General features: G+C 59.3%; 1 protein-coding gene across 5 annotated transcripts in view; it reads right to left on the bottom strand.

Annotated features, from left to right (window-relative positions):
* The window catches only part of TNRC18 (trinucleotide repeat containing 18), an 84282-nt gene that overhangs the window by 31764 nt on the left and 34053 nt on the right, over positions 1–18465 (bottom strand). For 3 of the 5 annotated variants that reach the window (XM_070780248.1, XM_070780250.1, XM_070780252.1), the window contains 11 exons: positions 17067–17169; positions 16617–16822; positions 15939–16085; positions 15280–15470; positions 13578–14007; positions 11058–12053; positions 4462–4637; positions 3907–4043; positions 3605–3733; positions 2033–2204; positions 203–563 (listed from right to left, as the gene is read on the bottom strand). In XM_070780248.1, coding sequence (XP_070636349.1) covers positions 203–563; positions 2033–2204; positions 3605–3733; positions 3907–4043; positions 4462–4637; positions 11058–12053; positions 13578–14007; positions 15280–15470; positions 15939–16085; positions 16617–16822; positions 17067–17169 — 3048 coding nt within the window. The remainder of the gene's footprint in view (positions 1–202; positions 564–2032; positions 2205–3604; positions 3734–3906; positions 4044–4461; positions 4638–11057; positions 12054–13577; positions 14008–15279; positions 15471–15938; positions 16086–16616; positions 16823–17066; positions 17170–18465) is intronic. The other 2 variants (XM_070780249.1, XM_070780251.1) reach the window with 2 other exon arrangements.

Genomic DNA, 18465 nt, shown 5'->3' with positions numbered 1-18465 from the left:
TCACGAGTACCCACCAATCACAGGTGGCCGCCCAAACAACAGTGCCCATTCATCACAACCACCTCCGTTTCCGGCCTGGTACCGGCGCCAAAGCGGAAAAAGAGACCATCACCAGAGGCCATGGAGCTTTCAAGGCCAAAAGAGGAAGAAAGGAAGGAAAGGGAGGAAGAACAGCCCTGAGGCGGCGCGGCCCACTACTTACTGTAGGAGTAACTGCTCACTTCCGAGGCGAAGGGGGAGTGGGTCGACTTGGGCTGGCCTCTGGCCTTGAACCCCACCTCCATCTTCCTGGCTTTGGCGGCCCTTTTGTGTTTACCTTCTCGCGAGGCTTTCAGAGACAGGCTGAGGCCTTTGGCCAGCGCCTTCCTGTCCTTGCCCAGCAGGCTGTCGTAGGGCGTCAAGTACCTGCCACAGCCCCCGCTCGCTTTTGATTTTCCCCCAGAACCATCTGAGAACTTGAAGGGCGACTTCAACTTGTCCTGCTTTGTGAGGGAGAGGGCTTTGTCTAGCTTGCTTGCCAACTGCTCCTGGTCGCTAGCCATCTTCTTCTTCTTAATCTTTAGCTGGAAAGGGAAGTTGGGAAGTCGTGGGGTTAAGACATTTGACACCCACAGTGGGTCTCAGCGCATGAGCTCAGACGAACCCGGGCTCCTCCTCCCTGCCTCCGTGGCTTTCTAACATGTTGCTGAATTCCTCTTAGCCTCAGTTCCTCTACCCTGTAAAATGGGGGTGATTACGCACAGGCAGCACTGGGCTGTGCTGCAGATGAACTGAGAAAAGGCACCTGAAGCACTTATTAAAGAGCTCTTACTGTGGTTACAGTTCTCTTCGCCACTGGCTGGCTGTGCTGTGCTTCCTAGTGGGGAGCGCCTAAAACAGTGCTGCCAGGGAGCCAAGGGGGAGAAGGTAGCTGGATTAAGGGAGGAGGGATGAACCTGAAGATGGAAAACCCAGTTCACAGCACAGCTGATCTGCTTATCTCAGCTGCCTAAAGCAGGTGATGAAGATGGCCTCCCAGCCTAAACCAGGCCATCCAGCTAAATGGGCTGAAGCTGCCAAGAAAATGCCTTGAGTGTGCCTTGGACGCCTGAAGCAGAAAGAATGATTAGAGATTTCACAGATAAATTCCTGCTTGCGCGTCTCCCATCAGCTGGAGTCATTTGCTGTTGAAACATGCAGCTTCAATGGCCCTCATTTGAACATCTCATTGCTATTTTCTCTCTAATCAGGTAACATTTCATAAGGAGAGAAAAAGTTGGGATAGTGTCAATTAGACAACAAGAGTGCCCTTCAAGGTTCGAGAGTACAAAGGATGCTGACGTACAAACTACAAACTGGCTCTCTTCCCCTCCCCACGGACCCACTCTCCCCTATGTAGGTCCTTCTCTCTGACGCCCGAGTCAACCGTAACAGCCCCCTCCCACAGGGTTTTTCTGGGAGGGACAACAAGGTATGTTAGTATTCAGTGATGAGGGCCTTCAAGTGGGTGATTTCAATGCTCTGCAGAAACAAGAAAACTCAAGGCGTTGGCGCTCGCCCCTTTACCTCAGGAGAGTTCCCAGAGGAAATTACAATGGCATCAAGCCCTTGTTTCTTCAAACTCCAGAATGGTGAAGCCGCTCATTAAATAATTATACCGTGAAACAACTGAGTAATTGCACTATCGGGTTAGGAACTCGCAGTCTCTCCTCTGCGCTTCAGCAGAGGGTCACGGAGCACACACAGAGGACGAGCTTTCAGCCTCAGTCCACCTGGGGCTGTGTTCCTTCGCCAGCTCTCTGACCTCCCCTGCTCTGCACAATGACCAAGACTGGAGGAGTGGCTCTGGCACTAAGGCAACCACCCCCAACAAAAGCATTTGCGCCCAGGTTACTATTCCATTTTATCCATAGTGATTCCACAGTTGAGTGTACTCCCAAAGTGTCTGTGCAACAGGGCCAGGAGACCCGCAAAGGGGGGGTGTGAGCCCCGGCAGCCCTGCCAGACCCTGTGCCCCAAGCCAACAGCACACCTGAGAGATGGGGCGACCAACCTGACTCATCAAGTCTGACGAGGTTTCGTGCTCGTCCCAAGGCTGGTTCCTCCCCCGGGCTTTCCCTGCTCCGCCGAGGGCGTCGTGGTCCTCCTCAGGCCCCTTGTGTCTCTTCCTCATCCCCGCTCCCAGCTCGTAGTCGTCTGAGGTCAGCAGGGGCTTGCCGCTCAGCCTGAAACCCAGACATGGAACCGGTCAGCAGCCCGGCAGGCAGCAGGCACGGGCCGGGGGTCCGCCCTCATGGCCCTGAAGGGTGGGCTCTGGATGCTGAAGCACAGACTGACGGCAGACTGACGAGTCTGAAGCACTGTGGTGCCAGGACTCTGGGACACTTGTGAAGGAGGCAGAATGAGCGTTTAATGGGGGAAAAAAGAACTTCTCGAAAGCAGTGTCTGCCGGCCCCTTTCTCTCTTGTGCTCCTTCACGTACACACACACACATCTCGTCATGGTCAGAGACCTCCGTACCCAAGCACGCCAAGAACACGGACCAGAAATGCCACAGACATCCACCACGATGGGGCGGGGGTTACGATCAAGAGCTGCTGTGAAGGAGCGCCTCGCTGTGCTGTGCCCGAACAGTCAGGCCAGGGTCCCGGTGGCCCGCTTCACGCTAAAGCCTCACAAGTACTAATAAGACAGAAGTAACTTTTACCAGGTCTCTACCGTGCGTCTCACTCCGTGTCTGTATTTTAACCACAAAACAACACTTGGTTCCACACACTGCTCTTCACGGAGGAAGGCGCTCACCTACAAGAGCGAACGCCTGGCCCAAGGTCACAAGGCAGCAGGCCTGGGCTCGGCAGGAGGCGCACCCACCCCCCGCGGCTCCACGCGCGGGCAGCCCCAGCCTCTGCTCGCTCCTCCAGGAGCGGCTTTCCCCACCCGCCTGTGGCTGGTAACAGGGTATTTCTCTCTGCATCCTCTGGTCAGTCAGGGACATCCAAGCTTAGATGCAAGACAGGGGGGCTCTTGGGGCTGTCTTCTCCTGAGAAGACCCACGGCCTCTCCTGCGGCTGTGAAGGTACCCTGTGGCCCCTCTGCTTCCTCACCCACGCCCTGCTGGCCGCCTGCCCTGCTGGCCCAGGCCAAGGCGTGCTCCGGAGGCCCGGGGAAACCTCAGCAGCGTTCCTCTATCCACAGCTAACCCAGAGGGAGTGCTCTCGCTCCGGCCACACGTGGCTCCAAGGAGCCTCTCCCCAGCGTGCGTGGAGGCGGAGGCCCCGGACACAGGGAGCACCCCGGGCACAACGCACCAGGAGCCCGGGAGTGACGCCGCCCATTACAGAGGGAAGCAGGCCCTAGCCGCAGAAGACGCCGGTGCGGCAGGAAGACAGGCCTGACTGGGGTGACACTCGACTTGCTGGCTGGGGTGGGTGTGCCTGTCCGCTCCACACTCGCCCTCCTGGCTGGCCCAGGGCAGCGCGCCGTGCTGCCCGCGAGCTGCCGATCCCGGCGGGTCAGAGCCTGAGGGACGCCAGGTCCCTGGCGCCAACACAGGCCCCGCACGGGCCCGCGCGCCTCCCCTCCGAGCTCTGTGCCAGTCCCCGACCCACCGAGGGGCCAGCCTTACTTTCCGCTATGGATGCGGCTCTTCCCTCTCTTGCGGGGGGGCGACAGGGCGCTCAGGGCGTGGGTCCGTTTCCGCGGCCTGCCAGGGCCTCTGCGTGCCAAGCTTCTATGGGGTTCCTCGCGCCTGTCCCTTAAAGAGAATCACACGCTGGGCTGTGAACCCGGGGGTGGGGTGGGGCGCGGAGAAGGGGGCGCACGGAGCGCACACGTCACTCGGGGCCACGCACACCTGGCGGCCTGCACGGCGGACCTCCTGAGCGCGGCGCCTACAGAGCCCGGCCGCGGGCGGCGGGTCGCACTCACTCGGAATCGCGGCGCCGCTGCAGCTTCACCAGCTCACGCTGCTTCTCCTTATACTGGCGCTGCACCTCTGCCAGCCGCATCCGGAAGTCCAGCTCCATAGCGTCCATGCTCTCCAGGGAGGACTTCATGGCATACATCTGCGGGGAGTGGCGGGTGAGTGCGGGGTCTCACAGCAGGGACGCCACCCTCACCGAGACTCCCCGTGTGCACGCCAGGGACCGGAAAGCCAACCCTGCAGGGCCGTGTCCAGGCTGAGGTGGCCCGCAAGTGCCTCTCGGGCAGGGCTGGCATCTGTCACACGCACATCTGCTCTCTTTGAGCCCCCAAGCTGTTGCCCACGGGACACACCCTTGACACGTGATCATGTGGTACACTGAGGCCAGGGAAGAGGAGACAACTCGCCGGGGACCACCCCACAAGGTGGTGGTGGAAGCTGGGAGTGCAACAGGTTCCCCCAAGCGTGCAGCCTGCCAAGGCCCAGGCCAGGCGGCCTCTCTGGGCACACCCCGTCCTCCGCCCAGCCCGCTCCCCCAAGCCACGCCCGGGACGCCTCACCCGCTCATCCTTCTTCTGCATCCAGCTGTACTTCTTGTTGGGGTTCAGCTCACGTGGAAGCCGCAGGTTCTTGAGCGGATCCACGAAGGGGCCGTCCAGCACCTCCTTCAGCACGTGGCTGCTGGCCGCCAGGAGGCTCTCCAGCGAGGGCCGCACGGGCGGGCCCCGCTCTGCACCTGCGGGAGGAGGCAAGTGAGCCCACGCTCTGGGGGCCGGGCTCACGAGCACCTCGGCGACCCTCCTCAGATCCCTACCTGGGAAGAGGACACAGGCCAGGGTCCTGTCCTTCACAGCACGTCCACTCAGACGCGCAGGCGGTCACCAGAGAACGGCAGAGCCACGCCCTAACAAGGCAACTCTCTTTCTGCTTATCTGTCCTGAAAATCTTCCACAAGGACTATGCGTGGTTTTCACCATCAGAAAAAAAATAACCCCATGATAAGTTCTGTAAATTGCGAAAGTCACATGTGCACATGATAAAAACCACAAACCAAGCAAAGAAGTGTCATGAAACACAAGACTTCTTCCTCCCACCACCAGGCCCCTCCCAGAGGATGCCTCTGCAGACACTGCGTGGTAGGTGGTTCCAGAAACTTTTACACACATTCAAACATGGGTAACACCCAGGCATCCTTCACAAGCAGAAAGTGAAAGTGAAGTTGCTCAGTCATGTCCGACTCTGCGACCCCCATGGACTGTAGCCTACCAGGCTCTTCTGTCCATGGGATTTCCCAGGCAATAGTACTGGAGTGGATTGCCATTTCCTTCTCCAGGGGATCTTCCCGACCCAGGGATTGAACCTGGGTCTCCCACATTGTAGAGAGACGCTTTACCATCTGAGCCACCAGGGAAGTCCTCAAGTTTCACAAGCAGAAATCGGCACCCATCAATACACACCACATCACCCTCTGCTCGTTGCTACTCAACGTGTTTTCCCATTAGCACAAAAATACGCATGCATGCTATAGCTTGAACCCGAACAGAAAGTGCCATTTCTGTAAGTCAGAACCACTAGAATATCAGCAATTTTATGCAGCGAAACTGAGTAACAGCAGCCTAGTTTTCTCTCGGATCAATAAGCTTTAATTTACCTAAACAATCCCCTGCTGATGGCATTCAGGTGGCTCCAGATTTTTTTGTTTTTTTTTTTTGTAGTGAACAGACAGGCACTGTCTCCGGAAAATTCCTGTCTGTGCAATTAACATGATCAAGGTGTGTGCGTTTATCTCTCATGAATATTCCGACTGCCCTTCAGAAACGCTGCAGCAACTCAGGATCTCAACGGTGGTACCTGAGAACCTATTTTTCCACAGTCTTTCTACCAAAATAACATGAGTTTTCATTTTCCAACTGATGTTTCCTTTGTGATGTAACATGATCAATTTTTGAGAACGGTCTGTGTGTATCTGAGGGGAAAAGTATGTTCTCTTTTTAAAAGAGAGAGCTTTTAAAAGTATTTATTAACTTAGCTGCACTGGGTCTTAGTTGTGGCACGCAGAACCTTCCATCTTCCTTGTGGCATGCAGAACTTTTAGTTGTGGCATGCCAGCTCTTAGTCGGGGCACATGGGATCTACTTCCCTGTCCAGGAATCAAACGCAGTCCCCCTGCATTGGGAGCGCGGAGTCTAAGCCACTGGACCACCCGGGAAGTGCCGGAAAAGTATATTGCTTACAACCAACGTGCAGAACTCCCTAACTTCAACCTTAACAAGTGTATCGCCCAGATCAGGGCTTCTGACCCCAGGCGCCATTCACATGGCCATGGCTCGAGTCTCTGCTGCAGGGCGGCTCTTGGGCATCATCCTGGGACACTGAGAGGCGTCCTCGCCTTCACCACCAGGTGTCAGCAGTGCTCCCCTCGAGTCACAACCACACGTCACCCGTGCTGAGGTGAGAGCCCCTGCTTCTGGTCTTCTGTGTCTTTGGGACAGACACTGAGGCCTCAAAGCAGTGAACCCCACCAGCCTCAAGCGCTGGCACTAGACTGAAGCACGTGGCCCACGCCCCAGGTGACACACCCCACCCCAGTCCCTTCGAGGTCCTCCGAGCCGTAAGCTTCTCAGTCGCTGGGTAAGGCAGGGGAGAGCTGCTTCATCAGAGGAGATCACACAGTGACTCCATCACCTGCTTCACTCTCCAATGCACCAGCCTCGCTGGGGTCCCCAGGACACAGAGGGGAGCCTGGTGGCCAGAGGGCAGCAGCTGCGTGCCCCCAAGTCCACATGGAAAGCCCTAACACCGTCACAGCTCGGAAGGCAGAGCCTTTCAAGAGGGGACAAGTTAACACGAGGGTGTCAGGGTGGGCGATGTCTGATCCAGCAAGACTGCATCATCATAAAAGGGGACGTTTGGCTACACAGACACACGTGGAAGAATTCCACAGGGAAAAGGTGGCTGTCCACAGGTCTGCGGAGGAGAGATGCCTCAGGAGGAACCAACCCAACCCTGCTGACACCTGGATCTAGAACGCCCAGCCTCTCGAGTCATGAGAACACATACTCTTGTTACTCAAGACTCGTCCCCCTGCCCCCCGCCCCACCGCGCTTGTATGTTTATTACAGCAGCCCGAGCTAATACCCCAGCCCTGCGGCTGTACCAACACAGAGGTGACCTGGGAACCAGGCCAACACTCACTGGAACCTCCACGGGACCAGGCGTCCATCACAGAGACTACGGTGCCGGAGGGCGGGAAGGACGGCTGCTCGCCTTGGGACACCCGTGCTTGCTGCCCACAGGTGGCTGCGTGGGGCAGGAGTGGGGAAGCGGGGGGGCCAGTGGCGCCAGGAAGTGATGGGGCCGCGGGGCAAGCTGGAGCCCTGGACCACTCGCGGCCCAGGCCTGTGGGCCCTTGGCAGGGCACTGATGCTTAGGGTCCGTCCATGACCGTTGGAGGCAAAGGGCCCCCAGGCCCTCCCCTGCACGCCGGCGCCTCCAAGCACCTGCTCCAGCCCGACGCCGGCCCCCACCCCGGGATCACAGAGCCCACGCTCAGGCCAGCAGACCTGCACTGCAGAGTGCCGAGGGCACTGCAGGGCACCACCAGGAGCATCCGTGTCCACGCCGGCCACTGGGCTCCCCCTGAATGCGCCCCTCCCACTGCTTCCCCACTTCAGAAACCTTTCTTCTCTTCCAGCAACTCGGGTCAAAAGCCTCAGCCTCGTCCTTACACACCCAACTGCAGTCCCTTCACAAAGCCTGCCAGCTCCAACTTCCACCCAGAACCCACCTGCCCGCACCTGTGCGCCCCTCGCCACCCTGGGCCTGGATGCAGATGGGAGCCTCTACTGGGTCTCCCCACCCCAGCATCAGCCCCCACACAGCCCCCAAAGAGACCTCAGTGAGGTCTGATCCTATCACTGCAACGCAAATCCTCCTTCCAGCGGCCTCTCATTTCACTCCAAGTGAGTAAAAGTTGACCCCAACAATGACCCCACTTCCCAGCACCCACTCTCCCCTCGGGGCTCCCCTCCCGCCCCTGGCCTCCTCACCTTTGCTCTACCCTGGGGCAAACAGTCACCCCAGGGCCTTTGCATTTGTTCTTCCTTGAGCCTGGCATGGCTTTCCCCTGAAGAATCTCCCTCCCCCACCTATTGAGAGGGGCTTCCCTGGCCATCTGCTATGGGAGACCACCTTCCCACCCCTGCCCTGTCCCCCCCCGACTGTTTGGGCCTCCCGCTTGTCACCCCAACAGTGCTGAGGGCTGCACGTGGAGAGCCTGGTTCACTGCTGGTACACAATACTGCCGGGAGTACAGGAGGAGCTAAATGAATACATGAATCAGGCAGCAGCGTGAAGACGGGCAAGAGCAGGCAGAAGCCCCCAAACCTGGTGACCCATCCTCGGCCTTCTCCTTCCCAGAGGCCCCTTGGCCTGTGTGGTCCCCACTGAAAACCCACCAGTTGGCAGGATCAAGAGAGGTTTGTCTTCTGGGGGTGGGGGTGGGAAATTTGTACTAAACTATTTAAATGAAAGAAAAGAAACAATGAACTTGAACAACAGGACTCCCCCTGGTGATCCAGTGGTTAAGAATCCACCTGCCAATGCAGGGGACACAGGTTCAATCCCCGGTCCAGGAAGATCCCACGTGCTGCAGAGCAGCTAGGCTCGTGCGCCACAATTACTGAAGGCTGTTCGCCTAGAGCTCCTTCTCGGCATCAAGAGAGGACACCGCAGCGAGAAGCCCGAGCGCTGCAACAAAGAGCAGCCCCCCACCCCCTGCAACGGGAGAAAAGCCCGAGCACAGCAACCAAGAAAAGAAAAAACCCCACAAAACAACAGACGCCTGCGGGGAAGGACGTGTCACTCGTCCAAGCTTCCAGGAAAGGGGGCGTTGGACCCTGATGACGAAAAAGATCTGGTTCTGACCCAGCAATTCCACTCCTGGGAACAAACCCCTAGGAAAGCAGAGGTGTGGACAAAGATTTTTCTCCAAGAGTAATCATCACATTACTTACAACAGCAAAAGGAAGGGAAGAAAATTATAGAAAAGAAGGCAAATTAAAATGCCTGACAATTGAGGATTGGGTCAACTGAAGTCTGGAGCCTCCACTGGCCAGAAAACTGCGTAGTTCCAAAAAAATGTTTAAGAACGCACAGTTTTGAAATGTTTAATAAAGGATATACTAAGGGAAAAAGAAGGCTAAGTGCTAAAGAACTGATGCTTTTAAACTGGGGTGCTGGAGAAGACTTGAGAGTGCTTGAGAGTCCCTTGGACAGCAAAGAGATCAAACCAGTCCAACCTAAAGGAAATCAACCCTGAATATTCACTGGAAGGACTGATGCTGAAGCTGAAGCTCCAATACTTTGGCCACCTGATGCAAAGAGCTGACTCATTGGAAAAGACCCTGATGCTGGGAAAGATTGAAGGCAGAAGGAGAAGGGGTTGAAGGAAGAGAAGATGAGATGGTTGGATGACATCACCGGCTCGATGGACATGAGTTGGAGCAAGCTCTGGGAGTTGGTGATGGACAGGGAGGCCTGGCGTGCTGCAGTCCACGGCGTCACAATGAATCGGACAAAGAATCGGACACAACGTAGCGACAGAACAACAACAAGGTGGAAAAGGCAGGTAACAAAACATTGCTTCAAAACGGTCTTAATTATAGAAACTCCTACTTCTAGAACAAGTAGAAGATGTTCTAGAGGAAATACAGCTGAACACCCGGAACTACTCTTACGACCTCCCCGCAGCTGAGCGCCACCCGCCCCCGCGAGTGTTCTGGCTGGACTGCAGACTGGCAAGGCTGCGCCTGACTCTTTGGCTCTTTACATATTTCTTGGAGCACTTCGATTTCTATGTTGAACATCAGTGCTTTTGTGCCAGCCCAGAATTCACTGAAGACACTTTCTTTCTGCTGAAGGCACTCCATTCCTTCTGAGGATAACCACCCACCTACACACACACACCTACATCCTGGAAGTGACTGCTCCCCCATCCAGGGCTGGGCAGGATCAGCCCAGTCCATCCCATCTCCTGGGATACAGACTTTGCTTCTGCAAAAAGCATGAACCACAGTCAGCCAACCAATGAGTGTATCACAGCATCTCCGCCAGAGCTACCAGGAGAGAGGTGGCCTCTTCTGTGTGTATGCTGGCTACAGTCCATGGGCCCCTGGGCTTGGGAGGAAGTACCAGTGACCCCCACGAGGAAAGTGGACCCACCCTGAATGAAGCCAATAGAAAGCAGGGAAACTATGAGAGGGAGGGACAGGGAAGAGGGAAAAAAGAACTCCTGATGACTTGACTTGGTTTGAGCACCTGGATCCAGCCATACCTGAAACATTACCTCATTACTGACATATTGTGATTCCACAAGCCAATAAAATTTCCCCGACGTTTTCTAGGCCAGTGAGTCTTGGTCACTCCTAGTGCAAAGCATCCCGCTAATTCACCACTGACAGAACAAGGAGAAATTTCACCACTAAGAAACCTGGTTGCACGACAATGTGACTACATATCACCGCCCTGTACATTTAAAAATGGTTAAGGCGGGGCTTCCCTGGTGTCTCAGTGGTAAAGAATCTGCCTGCCAATGCAGGAGACACGGGCTCCATTCCTGATCCAGGAAGATACCACATGCCCCGGAGTAACTAAGCCCGTACAACTATAGAGCCTGGAGCTGCACCTCTTGAAGCCCAAGCGCCCCAGGCCCTGTGCTCGGCACCCAGAGAAGCCACTGCAGCAAGAAGGCCGCGCTCTGCAACTAGAGAGCAGTTCCCGCTTGCTGTAACTGGAAGAAACCCACACGATGAAAACCTAGCACAGCCGAAAAACCAAACAGTTAAAGCAGTAAAATTTACGGTACGTGTATTTTACAATTTTTAAAAACTAATTCACAAAGGGGAAAAAAAGTGATGAGAAACAAACCATATTCTAGAGATTCTGAAACTTTAAAAATCCCACTTAAAAAAATATATGTTTTTGTTTTTGTTTTTTATAGGAAGGGAAAAAGCACGAATTTCCCAGTGGCCTAGTGGTTAGGACTCTGTGCTCTGGTCGGGGAACTGAGATCCCAACAAGCCTGGTGGCACAGCCAAAAATAAATAACAATTAAAAAATAGGCCAAGGAGGGGAGAGCAGCCCCCAGAAGCCTCACCTGCTGCCTCCTGGCTCCTCTTCTCCAGCTCCAGCTCGGCGATCTCACTTAGCAAGGTGATGCCGTGCAGGAAGCTCTGCTCCAGGACGAGGCTCTGCGCGGCCTCCAGCGTCTCCAGGGCCGGGGCTCCAGTGCCTGGGGAGGGCAGGGGCCGGGCCTGCGGCAGCTCTGCGGCAGCCGCCAGGGCGTTCATGCCGGCCAGCGGGTCCTCCAGGCTGGGCAGGAACTCCTCAGAGCCTGCCTCCTCCAGGAAGCAGGTACCGCCGGGCACAGGGCCGGCCTCGGGGGCCTCTAGTCTTGGGCACTCGCCCTCCCCAGCGGGCACGTCACAGTCCGGCAGTTCCAGGCTGGGTCGGGGCTCACTCGGGGCCGTCTGGGCCAGGTCCTCCTCGCCGGGCACCACCTCCGCCAAGGGTGCAGGCACGGCCACGGGCATGTCCACGGGCACCTCCACTGGCTCCTCCTTGGCCTCCACCAGCGGCTCTGGCGTCAGCCGCGGCCCCAAGTCCGGGGCGGCTGCACAGGACTCTGTCAGGCCCGGCGAATCGACCCGTGCCTCGGCCCCTTCAGCAAAGTCCGGGCACCCGGGGGGCTCCTCCGGCCCCTGGCCGCTGGCACTCAGTGCCTGGGCCTCCAGCAGGCCTCCCGCCGGGCTCGGGGCTGCCAGGGCGTCCTCGGGGGGCAGCGTCAGTGGGGACTCCAGTGAGGGCAGCTGGGCGGGCTCTTCGTCCATGTCCTCCACCTCCGCCTTCACCTCCCGCTCCACCAGCGGCTCTTCGTCCGGGACCTCACGCAGCGGCTCTGGGACCTTGGATGGGGACAGGCGCAGGGGCTTGTCCTCAGGGGAGAGCGCCAGGCGCTCGGGCCCGTCGGCTGGGAGCGGCACGTCGGGGGCCAGGCCGTCGGCGTCAGCAGCCGCCGTGGGCTGCAGCAGGAATGGGTAGGGCCTGCCATAGTGCGGTGGCAGAGCTTGAAACGGGTACCGGGCTGGGATATCTGCAGAGGATACGCAGGTCAGTGGGGGCCCCTCTGGCCCTGTGCGACAACTGTGTCCCCGTCAACACCCACCTGCCCACCACCCTCTCTCCTCAGCCGCCCTGCAGGGCTGGAGGCCCTTCCCAATGGCACCTGACGAACCCCAGGGCGTCTCTGCACATCTGAGCCCCAGAGAGAAAAAAATGGCCACCCTGCAGTCCCCAAGGGTCTTCGGGTCTCAAAGGCAGAAGCTTTGGTCTCTGGTGCCCCTAATCTCAGCATCTGGCACAAAGCTGGACCAGAAGAACCTGGTAATAGGATCCTAAACAAGGGGCTTCCCTGGTGACTTAGTGGTAAAAAAACCACCTGCCAGTGCAGGAGACACAGGTTCGATCCCTGCTCTGGGAAGACCCCACATGACACAGAGCAACTAAGTCCATGGACCGCAACTACCGGTCCCGGGCTCCAGGGCAGGGGAGCCGGAACGACCAAAGCCCACGCGCCCTAGGGCCCGTGCTCCGCAACGAGGGAAGCACGTGCACCGCAACAGGGTAGCCCCCGCTCCCCACAACTAGGGCAAAGCCCTGCGCAGCAACGAAGACCCAGCACAACCAAAATAAATGAAGTTATTAAAAAGAAAAAAGACCCTAAATGGTCCCCACCCAGCCCGGCGGACTCTGCCATCCGTCCCTCAAGAATCCACCAGCCCCACCTCTTCTTCAGCAGAGTCGGGAAGTTCAAGTTGTTCAGACGCTGACAGTAACACTGTGCCGCCCCACCTTTTTACCTCCGACCTCCCCCCACCACAAAGTATAATCTCCCGGAGAGCAGGGTGGTGTGCAGCTGACTCTGCAGCATCAGGCTCCGTCCAGGGGGCGGTGGGGGGGGCACAAGCAGTAAGGGCTGAACAGGAACCAACAAGGGGAGAGAGATACACGGAGCACCCCCACCGCACCGCAGCCTGGCCCGTGCTCCACACTTGACTCGACCGTTAGCAAGACATCAGCTCTCCCCAAAGAGGGACGCCACCGGCCCGAGACCACACACAGCATCCCACAGGCTGAAATCTGAACTCTGGAATTCGAACTCACGTCCTCGCATGGGACGAGGAACACAAGCCTCAGGCCCCGTCGAGGCCACCCACTGCGTGTCCCCATGGACACAGGACACGGGAAGAAGGCACGTGCGTGCACGCACGCCGCACGTGGGCGGGGGTCTGACCCGGAAGGTACTGTTGTTGTCAGGCGGTGCTGAATACCTCACAGGCGTTGCTCTGTTCAATGCTCAGAACAAGGCCTTCTGAACTCAGGACCTAATTCTAACATTACACCCGTTTCCCCTGACCCTCCAACCGAGGGAAGACTAGAGAGACGAGGGCAGACGGTTCGTTCCAGAGCTTGGCAGCAGGCCGCGTACCGCTTTGGTCAAAACACCAGAAGGAACTTCCTGGCGGAGCCAACATGGCAGGCGCTCAACAGGGAAAGGAACGAGCGGCTGAACCAATGAGTGAGTGGTGTCCGGGACACCCGTTTCACCGGCTCTTACCTGAGAACAAGGCCTGGAAGGGGCTGGGGGCTTCCTTCTCCAGCTCTAAGTCCTTCTTCTCCACGACGTTCTCGGGGGCCTCCTCCTTGCGGGCGATCCCTGGGGTGGGTGGTGGGGAGGCGGGCGGCGGGCTGCTGGGGTGGGAGCTGGGCGTGGCAGGGTACGCGTAGGCGGGCGGCTTGGACACGTCCTCCAGCTTCTGAATGACCTTGGCCTTCAGGGCAGCCACAGGGGACGCGCGGGGAGAAGGCGGCGGGCTCATGGCCTTGCCATAGGTGCCCGTGGGGCCGGTGCTCAGGCCAGGGGGCTTCCGCGGCAACAGCCCCGGGCCCGCAGCGCCCAGGCCGGCCTTGCCCGCGGCCTCCAGGCTGCGCTTGCTCACCTTCTCCTCCATCTCTGCCCGCTGTTCCTGGGCCTTCAGCCGCTCCTGCTGTGGAGGGGGCCGGCAGGCAGGGTCAGTGCAGCAGGAGCCATCACCCAGCACCGGCCCCGTCCCCCCAGGCTCCCCCCAGCCCACAGAGAATGCCAGGCAGGGTGGGCGGCTGCAGGACCCTGCCTGAGATGGACATTCCGTCCCGGCTCGCGTAACAAGCACAGCATTCCTTGTAGAATTCCAACACACGGGGCTGGGGGAACCTCTGGTCTAGACCCTGACCCTCCCCTAGGACCCCCAGAGACAGAGCGCGGGGGGCCAGGCAGAGGTGAGAGGCCCCTGAAGACGCAGGACTGTCCCACCCCTGGCTCCACCATGGGCCGAGGACAGCTGCCTGCATGGAGGATTCACTACCTGAGAGCCCTCTCCTGCCTTATCACAGCGAGGTCTCAAACATCTCCGACAATGAGCCTCCTGGGCTGTGAGGAAACGGCTCAAAATCAGCCCAGGCCCAGCGGGCTGCCCGTACACAAAAACACCATGAAGAAGGGCTCCAAGCCCCCCACCCTCACCGCTGTGAAATCTCAATAAAGAACTCGATGACACAGAAATTACAGCCGCTCCATTTCCACAGGAGGAAACCTGGAGCCCACAGAGGTGAATTCACTCGCCCGAAGGCACTCAGTCAGGCACGGCAGAACTAAAAGCTTCAAAACCAGGCCCCTTTCTCCGTACGTCGTCCTGTGACTCCTTCAGAGCGGCTGCCGCACGAAAAAGGAGAGACGCGGCCGGGCAGAGGACAAGCGCCCAGGAACGCCTTCGAGAAGGCAGGAGGGCTGTGGGCTTCGGGGAGTCCACCCACACGGGGGGACACCGAGTGTCGCCATCTTACGGGACCAGCAACGCGGGCAGAGGCCAGCCCTGGCCGAGAGGGAGGCCCAGGCCGCCCAGTGCCCGGCCGGGCCAGGCGGGGCTCAGGAGACGCCAGGAGCCCACTGGGATCCCCTCAGCTCCCAGGCAAACACCTCCCATCCACAGGAGGGGCCACCTCTCCTGCCTTGGTTTCCCCATGGCTCCCCAACCCTGCCAGGCTCTGTCTGCCTCTCGGGCTTGCTCACCCCATCCCCTCTGGCCAGAGGGCTCCTCCACAACCGACTTCTTCAGGTCTCTGGACAGACGTCACCTCCATCGGGGGGCCCTCCCTGACCACCAGCCTCTCATTTCTCCCTCCCAGTCCAGAACTGGACTGTCTGCCGGCTGACCCCTCTGCCTCGCCGTCAATGGGACGGGGCTCCGGGAAGGGTCTCCACGGCCCCCACCCCAACTCACCACTAGCTGGGCGCTCCTCTGCAGCTCCAGGGCCTGGGCCGCCTGCTGCTGCAGGTAGAGGAATTCCTGCTGCCGCAGGAAGTGCTGCTGCGAGAAGAGCTGCAGCTGCTGGGCGTGGTGCAGGGAGCTGCGGCCCGGCGGGTACAGGGCGGGCCAGAGGGGCGGCACGGCGGCCCGCTCCATCAGCTCCGCTGTGGGCAAGAAGACCGTAAGGCTGCACCCAGCTCCCAACTCCTGTCACCCCCCTTCACAGACAGGGAAGCCGAGGCCCAGAGAGGGACTGCGTGCTCACAGGGGTGGAACGGGCTCAGCTGGGCCTCTGGGTGCTTCCTGGGGGCCCCGAGGCCACACAGTGGGAGTGGCCAACATGGCAACTCCACACCTCCTCCCGCTACACCCAGTGCTCTGCAAACTGGATTCCTGAGGGCTGGGGGCACCAAGGCGGAGTCCAGGCCCCGGGCAGCCCTGCCTGGGTTCTCCACATGGGCTTTCTGGGTAGGAACTCATCAGAACAAGGACCCTTGTGGCTCCGTGACACCCCCACCCCATTCTGCGGCGTGGACACCCCCTCCCCACCACAGGAGGCCCATGGCATTTGAAACAATCTCACTGTATGAGGCCATCACAGCCCCTGCCCCCAACCACCGACCACCACTTACCAAAGTGAGGCAGGTGGTCGCTGGGAATGACCACCAGCTGGCCCGACTGGGGGTCCCTGACAAACTGGTAGGCTGAAGGCAGGGAGCCCCCCAGGCCAGGCGGAAAGGCAGGCGTCATGCCCTGGTGCAGAGAAGGGGGGCCCAAGCCTAGGAGAGACCCAGGCCCAAGTCAGTGCTGGGGGCCACTCCCCACTCCCCTTCTCTTCCTGGGTCTTCACGGAGGAAGCCAAGGATAAGAGCTGGCTGGCTGTGAACCCTCCCCCATCACCCCTTCTGACCACTGTCCACCAACAGGCCTGGCAGAGAACCCCACGAGGCTAGGGCCATCAATAATGATCCTGCTTGGGCTTCCCTGGAGGTTCAAATGGCAAAGAATCTGCCTGCAATGCAGGAGACCTGGGTTCAATCCCTGGGTCGGGAAGATCCCCCAGAGAAAGAAATGACAACCCCATTCCCGTATTTTTGCCTGGGAAATCCCATGGACAAGGGAGCCTGGCGGGCTACAGTCCACAGGGTCACAAGAGTCGGACACGACTGGGCAACTAACACTTTCCCACTCCGGACAAGCAAGAGAGGTGAACTACGGGGATGAAAGGAGGGGTCCCACCCTACACCAGCCCCCGGCACCGTGCTCCAACGGAGACACTCAGGCCTCCGCTATCCCCACCCCCCACTCACCATAGGGGTGTCCAGCGAGCCACATGGATGTGCTACCCGAGCGGGGCAGCCAGGGGTGAGTGGCCAGGTGGGCCGCAGGGTCGGCGGACCAGCGACCGGAGCCCGCCAGCGCCGGGCCCCCGGTCACCATGAGGTTGGGGTTCAGGCCGTTGGCAGCACAGCTGGTGGGGTGCAGGCGGGCCAGGTCTGCCAGCTCCTTGCTTTCTCTGGAAGGGGAGTGGAGGCATCGGTGAGTCTGGGACGGCCCCAGGACGAGGGGGACAAAAAAAGGGGCGCCCCAAGGGACCGGTGGACATCAAGCCACTGCTCGGCACCCAGGGGCAGAAAAGCTGGCTGGGGCTCACCAGAAGGGGCCCCGGGCCTTCCTCGGGAGGGGTCCCACACGCTCAGGACCACCCTACGCCCACGTAGGGCCACCCACCCCACCCCAGGGGGCCCCCCAGGCCTCACCTGAGCAGCTTCTCCTGGTCTCGGTCCAGCCGCGCCCCCAGCAGCCTCTCCTCGCGGTGCCTGGCCCGGTCATCGCCACAGTCCTCGTCGGCTCGGCCGTGCCCTGGGTGGGTGGGAGGGCAGGAAGTGAGCCCGACTCAGAGCCCCCAGCAAGCCCTCAGCATCTGAGCGGGTCCCTCACCCTGGCCAGACGTCCTCTGCGCCCAGAAACGACCCTCCACCACCCTCATAGAGCCCACCTGTAACTCTCCCAGGTAACCGGGAAGCTGCAGGAAAACATTGTAAAACAGATGGTGCCGTAACCCAGGATGAACCGAGCAGCACTCGCGGACAGGGTTCCTCCTTTAGTGCCGGAAAGGTAGGTGCTGGGGGCGGGTCAAGACGAGGGAAAGCCACAACCCAAAAACGCGGTTGCTATGCAGACGCGGAGCCAAGCCCGGGTCACAGGGAGCCAGCCGCCACCCGGAGGCCCCGCCATGGTTGCGGCGGTTGCACACGTGTGGCTGGTCTCTTCAAAATCAAGTCGGAAAACTGAAACTGGAGAACCCTACGTGCGTGGGGCGGGACGGGGGGGTGGCGACTGGAGGGGGAGCTGCCCCCCAACTGGCCCATCTCGGCCCTGGTGCCCAGGAGGCACCCCCAGCCCCCCACAGCTGGTCCCGCTGCACCTCCCCTGGGCTCTCCACCCCTCCCAAAGCCCTGACCAATTGCACAAGAGCTCAGCCCTCCTCGCTCGCCACCTTCCCCAGCCCCTCATCCCCGGGTTATCTTCTACACCATGAGCCAAAATTTAGAGCGTGCACAGTTGCGGAGGCAGGCCAGGGCCCAGGAGGCAGGTACGGCCACTAGCGGCAGAGACCACTCAGCCAGCAGCCGAGACTTTTCTCAAAAGAGAAACCAAGGACTTTGCTGGTGGTTCAGAGGTAAAGAATACACCTGCCAACACGGGGGACATGGGTTTTATCCCTGGGCCGGGCAGATCCCACATGGCACCAGGCAGCGAAGCCCTTGCACCACAGCTACTGAGCCCTTATGCTCCAGAGCCCAAGAGCCCCAACTACCGAGCCCACGTGCACACTAGAGTCCGTGCTCTGCAACAAGAGAGGCGACAGCAGCAAGAGGTCGGTGTGCTTCAACTAGAGAGAAGCCCCCAGTAGTAACAACTCAAGATTAAGTCCATGTGCAGCAACCAAAAATAAAAAAGAAACCCACTGAGGCTGGACTAATTCCTTCCCTAGGATCAGCTGCCCTGGGGCCAGCGTCCACCCACCTGGAGCTCCAGAGATGCGCTCAGGGAGGAAGCCGCCCTCAGGCCCGCCAGCACGTGGACCTTGTCATTTACTACTCTGCTGCAGACAAGTGTCCCGGTCCCCTCTCCAGGATCCACCAGCAGGCCCCG

Source organism: Bos indicus, chromosome 25, assembly GCF_029378745.1.
Source record: "Bos indicus isolate NIAB-ARS_2022 breed Sahiwal x Tharparkar chromosome 25, NIAB-ARS_B.indTharparkar_mat_pri_1.0, whole genome shotgun sequence".
Taxonomy (NCBI): Eukaryota; Metazoa; Chordata; class Mammalia; order Artiodactyla; family Bovidae; genus Bos; species Bos indicus.
Note: the sequence above shows the minus strand (reverse complement) of the source record. Positions and strands in the feature narration are given on the sequence as shown.